At 39.2% G+C, this 17345-nt stretch overlaps 1 protein-coding gene across 2 annotated transcripts in view; it reads right to left on the reverse strand.

Annotated features, from left to right (window-relative positions):
* Positions 1–17345, reverse strand: part of LOC130170754 (guanine nucleotide-binding protein G(q) subunit alpha-like) — a 32248-nt gene that overhangs the window by 9314 nt on the left and 5589 nt on the right. The window contains exons 2-5 of one of the 2 annotated variants that reach the window (XM_056378358.1): positions 5640–5824; positions 3909–4063; positions 3335–3463; positions 2630–2758 (exon numbers count right to left, since the gene is read on the reverse strand). In XM_056378358.1, coding sequence (XP_056234333.1) covers positions 2630–2758; positions 3335–3463; positions 3909–4063; positions 5640–5824 — 598 coding nt within the window. The remainder of the gene's footprint in view (positions 1–2629; positions 2759–3334; positions 3464–3908; positions 4064–5639; positions 5825–17345) is intronic. The other variant, XM_056378357.1, reaches the window with a different exon arrangement.

Genomic DNA, 17345 nt, shown 5'->3' on the forward strand with positions numbered 1-17345 from the left:
AGGAAAAAGGAATGTAAAAGAGTTGGGAAATGAGGGAAGAAGCACTGAAGAATGCAAGAAAATAAAACAAAGGCTTGTAAGGCATGCTATACAGGTTTTGATTCTGTGGCTAAAGACCTTGATCAACTGAGTTTTATCCTTGAATTACTAAAACAAGGGCATGGACATTAATGATATTAAATTGGTTGATTGGTTTATCCATTTAAACTAACTAAACTGCTACAGAAAATAAAAATAAAGAAACTGAAAAAATACTCATCAGTTATGTGAGTTTAAGTTTCAATTCCACAGATAACTTCACTAAGTACTCAATATCACTCTACAACTACACAGTGGAAGTTTGATCACACATCACAAAGGTGAACTCAGTCAGTAAATCTGCCAGAAGGAGGGAGGGCATTGATAAATGGAGTCCTCTAGAAGAGCCGGCCTAAAATAAAACTCCTTCACATCAGACGACCTCCTTTTTTTCCTCTAGCAAGGATGAGTGACCTACTTAGTACGATAAGCTCTCCTATGCTGGATAAGCCAAGTGAAATGACATTTTCTGTGACTTCAAAAGCCAATTAAAAGAGAAGGAAGCAAGCCTAATGGAGATGTTTGTCTATGAAAGGCTTCCTTGTTGCGGCTACGGCCCTGTCAGCTGCAAGCAGAAGTGGTTTAATCCCACATGTGCTTGTTACTATCCACATATTGGGCTGGGGGACTTCTCGTCCTGCATCAAGTGTGCTCCATGTTTAAATACAAGAATATGACACACATACACAAATCACGAAATTGAGAAACCTCAATAATCATGCTCTTCTTTCGATAAAGCCTGACACCTCGCATTCACTCCCAGTACATATTTGGATTTTTGGTCTCTTAACACAAAATTGATGTCATTGAGAGGATGTAGTGATTCACCATCAGCAGCACAACCCAACCAAGCAGAGTAGAGCCTATCGGCAGCAGGGCAGCTGGGAACCTCTTCAGCACAACGTCATTGCAAGCAGAGTTATTTCTAGCCTTGCCAAGCGTAGGAGGGGGCTGACATGATGGCTTCCTATTGATTTGCACTCTTCTGTAATCACTCTTGTTCCATGGGTCCATCTCTATCTCCTCATCTTCTCTCTTTTTTGCAAGAGAAGGAAGAAGGGAAGGGCTCTGCGTATTGGTGGCAGGTCCTACGACTGTCTCTGTGCCAAGTCCTGTCGCTATGTGTCTCTGGGCAACACAGAAAAGCTGGGATGATCACATACAAATACTGCCTTTTATGAGCATTTTAGTTTCTAGGTTTGCATGTTCCCAACCTTTTAAGCTTGGGAATCTTTATGAAGCATCCATATACAATTACTCATTATCAAGGCCTGTTTTTATTGTGCCAAATAACAGACTGAAGTTGAGTGATAATGTAGATACATATAGAAACTAGGGCTACAATAAAAAAAAATTTCATTATCAATTAATCTGCCGATTATTTTCTGGATTAAATGTCTGATCTATAAATTGTCAGAAAATAGTCAAAAATGCTGATCAAAATTTCTCAAAGTGATCATGGTCAGGTCATTGTGCTTTTTTATCCCACTGGAAGTCCAAAACCCAAAGATGGTCCACTATCACATAAGCCAAACTCCCCCCCCAAAAAAACATTAAGACTGTAACTCCTGAATGTTTGCCTGGAATTTCTGCTTGAACTGCTTTAACTTAAAATCCTTTAGATTTTTTGGGATTCAGACTGCCCGCCTATGCATGACAGATTCATAGGACACAACGCATGCTTTTAATCCAGTGCAATTTTTTTTTTGACAATGACCTTGCTGTTCACTCTCTTAATAACAAAGCTGTATTAAATTATTGCTAATGCAAACAGAACATTATACTGCTGCAGCTTCACATTAAAAGCATGTTACTGGTTAAAAAATAGGGAGGCTTTTATTGTTAAGAAATTTCACAGGCAAAACAAATACAATGGTCATTTTCAGCAATAATTTTTTCAGGGGGATGATTATTAATTTTTACAAGGTAGTAGCAGAACAAGAAGGAGCAGCCACAGTGAGCTGTTAGATGATGAACTGCAGGTGAAAGGCTGTACACCTCCATCTTCTCAGAAATGTAACATATGTGTGGAAAGCACACTGCACAGTGCGCAGCATGAAATCAGATCATGGTTGTAATTCTTCATCAACACACCAAAATTGTTTGGCTGTGCTGTAAACGAATACACCAGTTACTCCTCTGTTGTGTTTCTGACAAAGTAGATGCCCAGGGAATGTTCTGCATTAGTACTAAACCACACTTGTTGTTACCATGGTAACCACGGGTGTCGCAAAAATCAACCTGAACTTAAATCTTAAGATTTATAACTTTAAACGATTAATAAATTATCAAAACAGATTTTCTGTTGATAATCTAATTGACTAATCATTTCAGCTTTGGTAGAATCTACTGCAATAATACACATTGAATGTACTGTAAATAGCAGAATAGATTGGAGACATAATCAGACATTGGGTTTAAATGCACAGATGGGGGCATAACACGTTGTAGGAAACACAGACACATGTTGATTCAAACTTCAGAGAGCCTTTTGGATTTTTAAATGAATGAAAAACTGGGATTAGTAAAAATAGTGTAATTCTTCTTCTACCTGAAAATGATGCTTTGCAAGTCGAAAGGGTATTCTATGATCCCAGTGGTTGGGATTCGAACCCTAAGCACATCTTGTTGGGTCGGTAGATAGGATGGTTCAGCAATACGATCCAGATCACTTAGATAGCTAGAGACAGGAAAGACAACAAAAGACATAGGGAGGAAAGAGAAAGTGAAGCATAACAGCAGATATAGCACACCCCCTCCAAAAGCAAGTGGAATAGTCCAGATGTAACAAAAGAAAAAAAACTTTCCCAAGAGTTATGAGGGGATTAGGTGCCATTTAGTACCATCACCCCACAAATTTTCTCTTAGAAATTTAGCTTCATCCTTGATGGAAGCTCTCAAAGACAAAAACAACCCTCTGCTCCCCCTCAAAGTGCTCATTGTGAAGGTTTGCATGTTTAAGGGAAGCAGGAACCTTTAACTTGACTCCAAAAAGATGATTTAGCACAAAAAGGCCAACTTTGACTATCCGGGTGAAAATAAAACTGCCTTTCTAGTGAGTGTTGACAGGAGGGCTGGGGCCTGTTTTTGAGGCCAGTCTTTGAGAGTGCACCATCAGGGATGTGTTAAAGTGCTGAGCCCTGCTGTGCAGCACAGGGTAGATGGACATAGCGGCATCGACGGTTTCCAACTGACTGACCAACTGTCAAGCAGCTGGCCAGCCAGTGACATCATCGGCAGCACTTGACGCCAGTACCTGAAAACAATATTCTGCAGGTCAAATGGGTACTCAATGATTCCGGTGGTGGGTACTCGAACCCGTAGCACATCCTGCTGAGTGGGCACGTACCCCAGTGTTGCTATTCGTTCTAAATCACTAAGGTAACTGTGGAGGGGGAGGGAACATATGACAGAGATGCACATGTAGGCAAACCGCATACACATTTATATGATAAGTACAGACACCCAAACAAATGCTTTCTGTCAAAAACATACAATTACAAAATAAACATGCATACAGGCAGCAGGAGCTCATAAAAAATACACAAATACATCTATGCATAAAGTTGAATTCTTTCAGTCTTTTCGTTTTTCCTTTTAAAGAGCCATATTAGTCTGAAATGGATTGATGAAGGTTTCTGTGATATTATTATGATTCGTTTATAAACCTGCCAACACTACCTCTTTTTCCTGGCTCTCCCCATCTGCAAGAACTCGCTTCCCTTCCTCCGCTTGAGTGTAACAGTCAGAAAACTACTAAAAAAAAGTTTGAGACTAATTCGCCATTTCTACACATAAACTAAATAACCAGTCATTCATTGCAGACGTACTATTTGGTTGAGTCGGAGAGCTGGTACTCTCTCCTGCGATCATAGGCCTCCTGGATGCCAGGATCAGCCCACAGCATCTTTATAGCGCCGATGTACGGCTGATCGAATGATGACACCTTCTCAACGTCCACCTCGCGCACCACCTGGGCATTATTCTAAGAGAAAAGTAACAAAGCAAAAGAGAAAACTGTGAACAACAGCATTTGAACACAGTGCTTTTGGATTTGATGTGAAATGAAATCCACATGTAATGCTGTCCAAATACAACATATCTCCAAAAGTGTTTGATTTTCAAAATCCTGAGGAATATATTCATGTAGTGAACACAACCGCAACGTCTGTAGTGCTACATTCAATTAAGTGTACATCCCCACTTTTAAAATGTCCTCTTCATTCAGATATAATGGTAAATTCTCACTGACTATATTTCACTGGAGAAGAACAGTTCAATTTACCTAATATCTTATTTTACTGCCAGATTTATGACCAATTTAAATGTGGTTTGCATGAGATAAACTGGACACACAACTGTTGGACTGAGCAGTCAGGCACAGTGATTATTGGCCATGCTGACAGTAGCCCGGCATTTCATAGGAGACCGACTGAGAATTCACACTAAGACACAGAGTGGCCTCTGTTGCTTGAATGAAGTCATTTGTCACCATGAGGAAGACACAAAAACTTCTCACCAATTACAATTCAAGTCAGTCGACTGAAAGGCTGAAACGTAAATGCAAGTAGTACCTGATTCACCGAACCCATCCACAACATAGTGAAACATAGCTTAACGGCCACCATTTATCATCGTGCATCATGACAGCTCTTACATTACTGAGAGGACTCTTGTTTGGTTAAAGTGAAATCATTTAATCTGAGTAAATCGAGTAAAAGAGTACTCCTCTGATTTGATATATGACAGTGTCAGTCTCACAATAGACAAAAAGAAAAAAAAAAAGATCAAATTAATAAGCAGAATCAGACATATCACCTTTTTCATTCCACACATTCTGTTTCCTGGCACCTGAACTACCCACAAATGGGTTCCAGAATCAGCGTTTTATTCTAGCAGCAGCTAATTTAGCCACATGCTCCAAGCCACACTGACTTAAGGGACATCACATTAGGTAATATATCAGATTTTGTGCAAACCTTTAAGGCTTTAAATATCCTCTTTTCACATACAGTGGGGTACAAAAGTCTTAAGTCTGAGACCAGATTCAATTGTATGAGGACAGACTTTGATGTGTAAAACTGGAGTTCCTGTTTAACCATGTCAGTGGTTAAAAATACTATTACACACTAAGCATTGATTAAAATAAAATATCTTTAGGTGTTACTTTATTATTGAAGCGTTAAAAGGACCAATATGTATTTTATGTAGTTTTTGCCGTTGCTACATAGCCCATGTTAGCAACAGCTGTTTACTTCAAATTGCTCCTTTGAGAGTCAAAAACGTGACGTGACTAAACAAACAGCGCTCTAACCGACCTCAGATTCTAAAACAAATGTTGCAAAATCCTGATTTGTGCACAAAACTATATGACATCATCTTACAAATAGTTTGTTCTTGCACGATCCCATTACTCATATGAAGGAGTTGATGGAGAAAATAAGTTTGGGTCTCTAACCAATGTACACATGCCTCACAAACTAGAAAGTATTTGGATGTACCTATGTTTCATTAACTGATCACGCCTTAACATTTTCACCCCAGCACTTGACAGTACACACCTTGTTCTGTTCATACTTGTACGGGATCTTGAGGGTCTCAGTTGCGCGGATCATGGCCTGCATGGAGGTGAAGATGTTCTGGTACACCAGTTTGGTAAAGCCCTTCTTGTCTTCGTCTGTGTAGCCTGACCCATGGATTATTCTCATCTGCTTGATGAAAGTGCTCTTGCCACTCTCTCCAGTACCTGAAAGGAAGAGACAAAGACATACAAGGTTAGTGGTCAGAATTAGATATGCTACATTGCTGATAGGGTGAAAAGTTACAAGTTGTCTTCCCACTTTTGCCAAGCCCCAGAAACAAAATACAACATTATAGTCACCTACAGTAAAAACTAAAATGAGATGTGGTGATAATTATTGTGTGCAGATAAAGATATAATATAAATATATAGAATAAAAAAATACTATGCTAGGAATGAACAAGTAATGAAAATAACATTTGTTTGAAAAATGGGTCAATACCATAATAACACAATAGCATAATAATAATAAAGGCAAGCTGCATCCCACCTACACCTTAGAATGAATTAAAAATACAATCAAATGTATCATGAACTCATGTAGTGCTTCTGCTGCTCTAAGAGCAAACTAAGCAAAATAAAATAAAAAGACAAATTGTGGCCTTTTAATATAACTTATTTTTGTGGTAATAAACTGGCCTGTCCATGCAACAGGCTGACCTTGTCTCTCCACCTACACCCTGGTGCTGATACACAAGACTGTGAAGGAATCCGCACCATCATGTCCCCAGGCAATAGTCCAGACCTCAATACCAACCCCAGTCTCTGTGTTTTACCCATACAGGCTGCTCAGCTGAACTGGTCATGTTTTCACATGGTCTCAGGTCCTGGTTCGCTCACTGTGAAATTACACTTGATGACCATGAAAATAGTAAAATGTTCCCATTTTCTGTATGTGTATTTACACAAATGAGAAAAAAAAATATCCTCAAGTGTTTTTGTTTTATTGTTACTACACTGGGGCACTTTGAGGCAGAATGGCCTCGGAAATTCTGATGATCAAGCAATGTGAGCGTTGCATAATTTGGTGTAAGTGACTCTAGATAAGAATTTAGACTAAAAGCCTAAAATATATATGACAAATGTTTGTCTGGGTCTAATTGTGGTCTAGCCATTGTCCTACAAGTCAAAAAGTCTCTTGTCATCTTGGTTCTAGTGTCCTGAGATGTGCACTGCATTGTTTTGGCCGTGGTTACCACAGAGGCCTGACTGACAGTCTGGGTAAGTGGAGCAGCCCAGAGTAACCAGATGAGGGCTGCATGGCTCACCTCAGCTCAACAAAGAGTTGGGTAAACTGAGTTCACTCCTCCAATTTTGTATCACAGTGACCATGCATATGCACATGTGCATAAAGCACACAGAAAAGACCAAGTCATAGGGAAGGAAACTTGCACATGCTGAGAAAGAGACACACTGAGCCCCACAGATCCCTCTAACACACACTAACTTCTCCACGAGAGCTTCCACTGCAGGATCTGTATCTTTATATGGGCATATTCTGTGAGCAAACTACCACTCTAGGCTTAGGAGATGCCAGAGTCAGGATGAAGGCATCAGAATTTTTTATACTGTGGTCATCAACCACAGAGGAACATTCAGAAGACAAGGCAGGTAACCCAAACTCAACCTCTAGTTTCACTCTGCAGCTCTCTTTCCAGAACAATCCTCCTCTCTTCCACCCCCATTTCACCACCTATTCTCTACAACCCTACTCGAGCTCTCCACCGCTCATCTCTCCATCTCACTTCTCCCAACATCCATGTCTGAGTCACTGCAGTTTCAGCCACAGTACACTCTCTGGTCTCTACCTTTCACGTGTCTTTGTTCTACTGATCTAAACTAGGGCTGCAACTGACAATTAGTTATTATACTTTTTCTATTTATCATATAACAATTTAGTTGATACATTTTTTTAAAAATGACACATGCCAATCACAGGTTTACGGAACCCATAGAGATGTCAGTGATGTGTGTAGTTTGATCAATAAAAAAAAAACTGATATGGAGAGGATATGCTCAGAGGTGATGGACAGACTTTAAGAATGATGATTTTGCATGGCCTGTTTTTGTGTCTGTTTTTTTCCCAGAAAGACTGAGCAGAGCATCAATGTATTACTCCCACAGACCAAAAGACTGCAGCCTGAAGAACAATTTCATGCAAATGACAGGTTAATTAACAAACAAGTGCACACCAAAACACAAATCATAGTTTCTGCATCTGTACAGCTGTGAGTGTCCTCATTAGGGATGTTCCTGATGACTAGTTTCCCTGTTGAATGGAAATTTAAATTTTGACTAGCTGACTGGTCCGAAAGTAAGAAAACACTCATAAAACAGTCAAAATTGCCAAGGTGAGCTGTACTACGCTTTCAGAACAAGTGGGATCACAGCTTCTGAAGGGAAGCAATAAATCTGAATATAAGAAATGATTTAATCATCTAGTCAACTAATCGCACACATTCCTAGTGCTCATGGAGTAAATTTTGTCTTCTGCACATGTCCATGAGGGTCTGCACGGATTGTCGGTGTGGAAACACAAACACAGATCCAGTGGAGTATAAACAAAGCTGTGTAGATTTCAAAGTGTAACAAGTAACTAAAGTGTCCTCGAGGGGCTTGATATGCATCTCCTTAACAGTAGGTGATACTAAAACACAGGATCAATAACATGAATCTCGCCCCACTACTCAAGCTCCTCGCTGGGAGGTGAAACAAGACAAAGAGTCAACAGCTCTAGCGGGTCTGTGAGGCACAGCAGTGCTTTTTACCATGTTCACCAACTTAGTTTAGTGAGTCAGCATGTTGTCATTTGCTAAAACACAAAGTACAGCTGCAGATATTTAGTCATAATGTATAAAAAAGTATTGGACAAATAAATAAAATTTTGGCAGGCCAATTGATATTTCACTCAATGCCACAACTCTCAGCTTAGCCTACTAGTGACACTGATAATGTTTACAGCCACACTGTCTGAGCAGAACTGTAGTGGCTGATTAGATAATGGAATGTGCTTTGTGTTATAAAGTACAGCTGGTATTCCCAAGGCAAAGTAGCTGAAATGTCTTCCAAGGATGACTCGAGTCAAGTTTGACTGGCGCTGACTGAAGAGCACAGTTGAGTGTACAGTGAAGGAGCGCCCTGAGCGCTGCTTGCCCTCTAACCAGACAGGATCTTTCACTGTGGAGAGCAGGTCAGGCAACACTGGAGTTTCCCCTTCAGACAAAGTACGTCTTTGACAGAGGGACATAAATAGCAGCTGTCAAGAAATAGCACTGGAGAGTTCACTTTCTCATTGACTAAAGAGCTGAACAGAAGGGAGGGGTGTTACTAGGATGTGAAGAACGGAGTAAGGAAAAAGAAAAATACTACGTATATTTTCTCTGCTTTCCTTTTCCTCACTCAGTGTCCAGAGTAGATAGAGGTAAGTTTAAAATCGACAAGCAGAGAATGGAGGGAGTAGACATGGGATAGAGACATCAACTTTGTGGGCTAATTGTGTTTGTGTGTATTTGAATTTTCCAAGCACACACACAACCAGAGGAGAGGGGCATGTCTTACAGACATGATCAGCTTAATTCAACAGATCTCATTGTTCCTCTTACTAACTGGAAAACCCAGCAGAAGCACTTCTCATGGACAAGCTACTGTACATTCACTGGAGCTACTCCTGAGGGGTAATGGTAGTTCCCATGGCAACTCCTGCTCTGGACTCATAAATACATGGCACAAAACACCAGCTGATGGGCCCAGCTGATAGGCTTCAGTACGTCTCCACAGAGCCCAGCCAAACATGCAACTTTAGCGTGCAATTTTTTAATCCTACAACATCCTCAGCCACTATTCTCTTCTCGGGCGAAGGGAATTACAAAGTTATGGAAGCAACAGAAATAAAGATTTGAATCTCATGCATCTGTTTCTCCTCTGAATATTGACCTCTTGAACTTTCAATCTAAATTTTGAAATTGCACAATTTGAAATGGATTACTGATCATTTCAAAGAAGGGAATTCAGACCACATATATTCAGATAAGACGGTTTTAAAAGTAAAATATTTCAGTGCTATAAATTCAGTCGTATTTATGCTTCAACATTATATGTTCAGTTCATTATATGTTCAGTTACAATTAGGTAATTAGTTGAAAGATGATTCAAATTATTATGGCTATTATTTGCCCTAGTAAAAGTACTGAAAGCTCAAATGAAAGCATTTTTCCATTTTTTTTTTATAAGGCATGTATCAATACTAAAAACATATTGCGTAATTATCTAGTTCAGAAATGTAATAGCACAAAATTTTAAAAAAGGAAGTAAATTAAATAGAAGCAACTTCTAAAAGCACTGGCTCCTACAATTCCCATAATGCAATCCAATCGGATCTTTTCATAGGAACCTCACTGCTTGGTAAATTCTCTTTTAAACTCCACGTCGTCACTGCAGTTTGAAACATAAGCTTTCTGTTACAAATTTGTAGTCTATAATTTGAGATAATCCCTGAAGAAAAGGTTATGTCATTCTGAAATAAACATCATTGGGCAACAATGTACATCATGTCTCAAATTAAAAACACAGCTAGCCATCTCTGCTTTTCCTAATAGCAAGAAGAGGTGGTCCCTACAGGCCTCACCTCCTTATTAAGATTCATATACAAAGCAAATAAAATGAGGCCAAAAGTCATGTAAGAATTAGCTGATAAAGTAGAGACTTCACAACTTTAGGGCACAGAGAACCAACACAGGCTTATCAGAGACCTTGAGCCATTTTGAAATCCCCAACACAGCAAAGTGAGGAGAAGCCCAATAATCACACAGCCGTGACCGTTAACCGAGGCAGAACCGTGTCACTCTGGTCACATCATGCACTGACCAGGGTATTAGTCATTCTGCTAAATAACCATTAACTCACAAAGAACAGGAGAAAATAGTTGAAACAAATCTGTTTCATTGGTTCAGGCCAGCTGGAGGCCACAGCAGACATTTCAGCTCCGGTTTACATGAAGAGTAATAACTTGAAGCAGAGTTTGGCATCCACGTTGAAAGGGAAAGAACAAAAGGGAATCGAGCAGACAAGAGGGAAAGGAAGGAGGTGCAAAGTGTGACAGAGTGGGGGAGAGGGGCGCGCTGAGTAAATGATTCCTTAAAACTTCCCCAAGCACATCAAACAGGAAGCTATGTCCACTTGAGCTCAGTGTTGGGAAAGGCTTGCTGAAGGCCTGTCTGACTGTACGGAACTAAATGACTGAATGACTGTCTAGAGGCCTGTTTTGCCCGCAGGAACTTTTCCAATAACATTTTTTTAGATCCTAAGCTCTATTTTGACCAGAAGAGCCAAGTTCTAGGTTTAGTTCCTGGGTCACAGTTGGGGTTAACCTTGTCATACTGAGCATCACTGACTGGGCAAACACAAGGTTCACGATTGCTGCAGTTTGTTTATAGCATTTATTCTGATAGCAAGCACACAACAACTGTATCAATATGAAGCATTGGTGGAAAGTGACCAGATACATTTACTTAAGTATTGTACTTCAGTACAATTCTGAAGTGGTTTACTCGAGTATTTGCTTTTTTGTTACTTCATAGCTCTAAACCACACAGCTGTACTTTTTGTTCCACTGGATTTATTTAAAAAACTATAATTAGTCTTCTACTAAGAGTTAAAAATCTCCAAACGGTGTTCAATTGGGTTGAGATCCAGTGATTACGAAGGCCAGAGTATGATTCTTATTTTCATGAGCATGACACTATAAAGGGCCTCCTCATACCCTGTATGGAAGCATAACAATTTGTTATGATCTCCGTTCATTTATTCTGATCTTTCCTTTAACTTGTTACCTGTCGGCATGTTTGATTCAGTGTAATAACGTACGCGAAAAACAGAGCAGATTCTCGCTAGTCTATACTGTTTTACTGTGTTTTCTACAACCCATTCAACTACAGCTGGTTTCCTTAATTCAAGCATCATGCTTGCACAACCTTGAGTCACAAACCACACCATAAATGCTTCATGAACACCTAAACCATTGACTGTCTAATTTGCTTAATAATTGTGGTTCTTGAGATTTGGCGGCAACACAAATGTACACAAGGGACTTTTAGATAATGATAGATAATTTATCTGATAATGTGAGTCATTTAGGTTTGTTTTTTCCTTTTTTCGTCACTGCACAGTACTACTAACATTACAGTCTCTATTTTGTTTACATCCTTTTCCCGATGAGATCATGTGACATGAGATCACATGAGGTGGTGCATTGCTCCCCGTGGCATGATAATCTTTATAACAGCCGTGTAGTGTGTATAGTTGTGTGTGATGTGACATTATTTTCAAATCTTGCTGTGTGTGCATGTTTGAAATCAAAGATCAGAACATCTGTGAAGTTTCTTCTGTGTGTGATACAAACCGATCTCAAAATTTGTTAGGATTTTAAAACTCCTGAGTCTGAGCCCTACTTTACTTGGATGCTACAGTCACTATCACCTCTAGGATGGGCCAACGCTGCAACACAATACATAGAAGTCTTTGACATAACATCAAAACTGCTACATCTTCACTTTCTTCTTATAAACACAAATTAATATTATATTTTTGACAAGTATGATATTTAAACATGGCTATTAGTAATTTGCAGTTCTTTTGTATTGGATTGTATTGAATGAAAGTTCCTGGATTGCATTATCATGTTAGGTGCTCCTGTATATATATATATGCCTTCACAAAGCAGACATTTATTACACAGCTCTAGTATGGTGTTGCAGACTTCTCATTGCAGGAGCAAAATCACACACCTGAGAAAATGCTGGCACCAGTCTGTTAAAAACAAATGCATTTTGCAGCTGTAAAATATCCTGAATCTGGAACTTATTTTTTGGCCCATCTATAGAAAAGAAATGGATGGACTAGTGGGCACCAGGCACAAACACCAACATCTACCAGGCCAGACCATTCCTCCTGCTAACTGTCCATGTTGTAACATTTACAGCTACATCTTCATCTACTCACTTCAAAGATAGTCTGAATGACCATAATTTTTCACATGCCTTCTTAATAAGAGGAAGACTAGAGGGAATAGGTAGGAGTGATGAGGATCCAGGTCTCTCCTGTGCTGCATTTGGGTGTTTGAAACATGTCCGCATGGAGCAGGCGAACTGTAAGAGCACATCTAGATCTATGAGAGAAAGAATGAAAAAAGAGACCGAGAAAGAGGGGGCAGCAAGCACAGGATCTCTATTCCAGTTTTGAGAAAATTCCTGGCATACTTTTCCTTCTAAAGGACTCGGATGTCAATTTAATCATTTTGCCTATTTTGGTTCCCATTTAATCAAAATGCTTTTTGTACTGGAACAGCAGTATTTCCCAATGGACACAGGTTTTTCAATTTTCAAACCCTCAAATAATTGTGATCTGTCTTCAACCTCACTTAGTTGGGAACTTGCCCACCATTGATGTGTTGCTGTGTAAATATGCAAAAGAACATTGAAGCTTTTTGTCTTTAGGTATCTAGACCTGGTTCATTTTCATATGTACGCGTGTACAAACACAAATACGCACAGTGACTGAACTGATAAAACAAGTGCTACAACTTATACATATAACCATTCACACGTGGTTAAGATCAGGTGGTTAGTATGTCTCAGAGTAAGTCAACAAACTGAAACTGAAATTCAACAATTTAGTCATTTTCATAACTGTACCAGTCATCTACTTTTTTTTTAAATAATTAACATTATTTTAAATACATAAAGCTCAGAAATGAATCGAGACATTAAAAAATGTGAGAAAGTTTTAACAGGGCCATACGTGTCAGCAATAACAAGCCAGACAGGCAGTGACATGAGAAGGACTGGGCAGTCTTTCACAGACCTGACTGCCACATAACTGCCGAAACTCTGGGTGTGTCAACATCGGTTTGCTCAACCAACAGAGCCGCCAGACAAACAGTGCAGAACTACAAACACCTACCTGCCTTGCCTTCGTACCACACTGTGAAACTCAATTTTTTCATCTATCAGACACTGGAGCTTAGGATTGCATATGTATACCTCTGAAAAAAGAAATGGTTGGCATGGCTGACACAGTACTGGTATAGTTACACCACAGAGTCAAACTGGACTTACAAATATTTCTTTAATGTCAGAGCAAGGATCATGGGCTCTATTCTGACTGTCATGACTACATTACGTCATAATTATTATCAATACCAATGGGGCATGACTAATTAGCTCAATCACTTTAAATAAAAAGTAAATAAAAAGATGAAAATAGGCAATAAAAGCCTTTCTGTGTCCATCTCATCCATTTCTGTATTCATCCACAGTATGTTTCATAGCATGGAACACCCATTGATATAGTGTGGGGAAAAAAACATTAAAAAAACTGAGACACTTCTCAGTGAAATGCTGAACAATTAAACCACACCACTCATTGTAGCCTCCAAAATGACTATAATGTTTTAAAACTGAGCATTATAAACTTAATGAAGGTATTTATTGGGATATATTAGGATGGAACTCTCACAATGCGACTGCTTGTTGTCACACACAGATAACTAAACTCAGCAATATCCTGGGTTTCCTGTGTGAAAGAGGGGTACAACGTTAGCATAGGCAACTGTCCTACGATCCTGACATACCCACATACTTACACTTTTTTTTTTTTTGCACTGTATCTATAAATGGTCAGAATTGATGTAAACTATGTAAAGAAGCGAGTGTAGACTTGAGATAAAACAGACACAGCTACGAAGCCATTAAGAGCCTTTTTCAGCACAAGTTTACTAAAAGATTATATCACTACTCTCTGGTAAAAGGCTAAACTAAGATCAAATTAGGGCTGCAACTGATTATTTTAACAGTCTATTCATTTTTTTTTTCTTCAGTTTTTTAGTTTATTTTGTCTTACCAACAGAGAAAAACCTAATCTATTCCCATCAGATTGATATGACACAGTGAAAAGCAGCAAATCCTAAAATTTCAGCTGCTGAAAACAAGCAAATTGTGTTTTTTTTACACTTAATAATAATAATAACAATAATAATCTATTATCACTGATTCATTTTCTTTTAATTGACTTATCTTTTAACGAACTAGTAATTTCAACAATACACTGGATGACAACTATAAACACCTGATGCCCAACACAATCAATGCAATGTTAGACCACCAATGGCTGGCAATGCTTCCTGTTGACTGGAAAAAGGTGCCACACAAATTACATTGGGTCAAGAAATAAATAGATGTCCTGGCTGTGATTTATTAAGCAGCGTAATGAAAATGTATTCAGTATCCCACTGATAGCCGTGACGTACGGGCAGGATAACTGGTTGAAAGGGTTTGATCTGTTTAGTCACAATTTACTGCAAGGTGGAACAGAACAGTAAGTATTTCGATATAAACAATATGATATTGGCTAAAATAACTGGCACTTAGTTGTTTTGGTCACACCAGAGAGCCAGGCCAGGCTATACGAGTCTAGCAATTTGAGATTTCTGGGTAATAAGCTCACGTGGGTGATGATTAGCATTATCAACCTTGGCTGAGAGTCAGTCAGTGCTGGTAGACATACAGCTGTGGGAGTAAGGATACAGAAAGGCATCTGCCAACTCTGCCTTCAGCATTGCTATTGTGCCTGTGAGGATAGCTGGGATAGCACAGGGCAGCCCTAATGATGACCCATGATGCTACTGTACGTACACAAGCTCTCACAAATCTCTTTTGGGTTATTTTAACACTGTGTGTGTGGGTTGTTCATCTGTATTGTCTGAAATTTTGTTATTTCTACAGAAGCCAGCCATGGCTGTCGTTACCTTGGCAGCAGCTAACAGGGATCCAAATAAATATGGCTAATAGAGGGCTTATCTGTTTGGCTTACTGTAAGACTTACTAAAAGAAACCATAATAGGCGTAGGTAGGCTCCATGCATGAGACATCCTTGGGTGTTGCCAAAAAACAAACACTCATTAACCCAGAAACTACCAACCTGTTTGAGCGCTGTGCACATTGACAGATGAAGTGTGTGCTCAGTGTGTGTGCGTGTGTGTATATACTGTATCCTGACTCCCATTTCAATTACGAGTTCAAGTAAATATCCTGTGCCTAGTGCCTTAGCTCATTCAGGTGTACAGAATGTGCTCCTGATGTCGTGGATTTGAATCTGGCTCATAACCGCTGCTAGGTGCCCTCTTTTTCTACTGTTCCTCATGGGGAGCTTTCACATGACGAACGCCGTGTTTATTGCCCACACAAGCAGCCAGTACACGAGAAGAAACTGAATCCAGGTAACTATGTTTGAGAGGGTGAATGACAAAATTAGATCAAAGTTTTAGATTCTATTTTTGCTCCAAGCTTCATATTTTTCTTAGGTGGTTGCTGCAGAGTTGTGCAACCACCATCCTTCCTTAAACTGTTTTTCTATGCACTTGATGAAATAAAAATTCATTGGAAAAGGTATGCTGTAATTATAAAAAATGACTCAAATTCCTATATATTTGTATCTTGAATCTCGAATATGAAGCAAACGGTATTGATCTGACTGAGAGCAAAAGCTTAGTTATGAGATCCATCCATCCATCCATCACCCATACCGCTTATCATCATCCTGGAGCCATACCCAGCTGACACTGGGCTGTCTATCATAGGGTAGTTACAAGAGTAGACCTTTTTTTTTTTTTCATTGTTACATTCAAGCGTATTGAATATTGTATTGAATGTTTTTTATATTAAAATTGGGCCATGTGACAACTTGCATATGAAAGGGGGGGGGGGGGGGGTGCCAATTCCCACAGTTGAACCCACAGTTCCTATGACCTGACTCCGCGCTTCTCCTCAGCTCTAAAAGAGCTTTGTAGCATCTTTCTGCACATGGTTCAGCTGTCTAACCTGCAATTTCACTATTTTCATTCACTCTCTACAGTGTCAAACCCCACTGTACACTACCTGCTCAAAACCAAACAGCAGACAGGCAAAGTTAGTGAATTGCTGGTGAATACAGTGGAACATTTAGCAGAAAAACAGCCAGAATTTTCCTCTCTGGAGTTTGTAGAGCTAAAAGAGAGGGAATATTGGAGTTTGTGTTTTTGTTATAAATCCTCCGACATTAGCAAAAGGTGGTCTTTATTTGACGTAAGGCAACACACCTCTCCTGCTGCGGACTACATTTGTCTGGTTACCCAAGATTTGACCTTTAAGAATATAAAATTATGAGACAATCATTCATTTGTCAGCAATTGGGCCTCAAACATACACAATGCTGAACGTACAGTTTTGGATTTAGTAAGAAGCAGGGAGAGGTGGCACCTCCTCTTATAAAGCTTGTAAAATGCATTAATCAAGACAGTTTTAGAACAATAGTATACACCAATGTTGCTGATTGGTGTATTTGTGTTTAAGGAGTTAGTCAAATGTTCCTGATTTGCCTGCTATGAAACATGTTTTACCATATAAACATTAGAAAAAAAATATGTCACACTTGTGGAGCATTGCATCAGTACACATTAGTACACGTTTTACAGGTTTTTCCATCCATATAATTGACTTAACCTTCAGTCAACAGTAGATCTACATAGAAGTGTCTCACTGTCACAAGTCACTGTTTGTACACTGCTAAAATGCGTAACATAAACTTTCTGTCTCCAATACTATCCTTTGTTCTCATTTTAACAAGGTACTTTTATGACATATCTTTATAGTTGTTA

This window comes from Seriola aureovittata, chromosome 6 (assembly GCF_021018895.1).
Source record: "Seriola aureovittata isolate HTS-2021-v1 ecotype China chromosome 6, ASM2101889v1, whole genome shotgun sequence".
Classification (NCBI taxonomy): Eukaryota; Metazoa; Chordata; class Actinopteri; order Carangiformes; family Carangidae; genus Seriola; species Seriola aureovittata.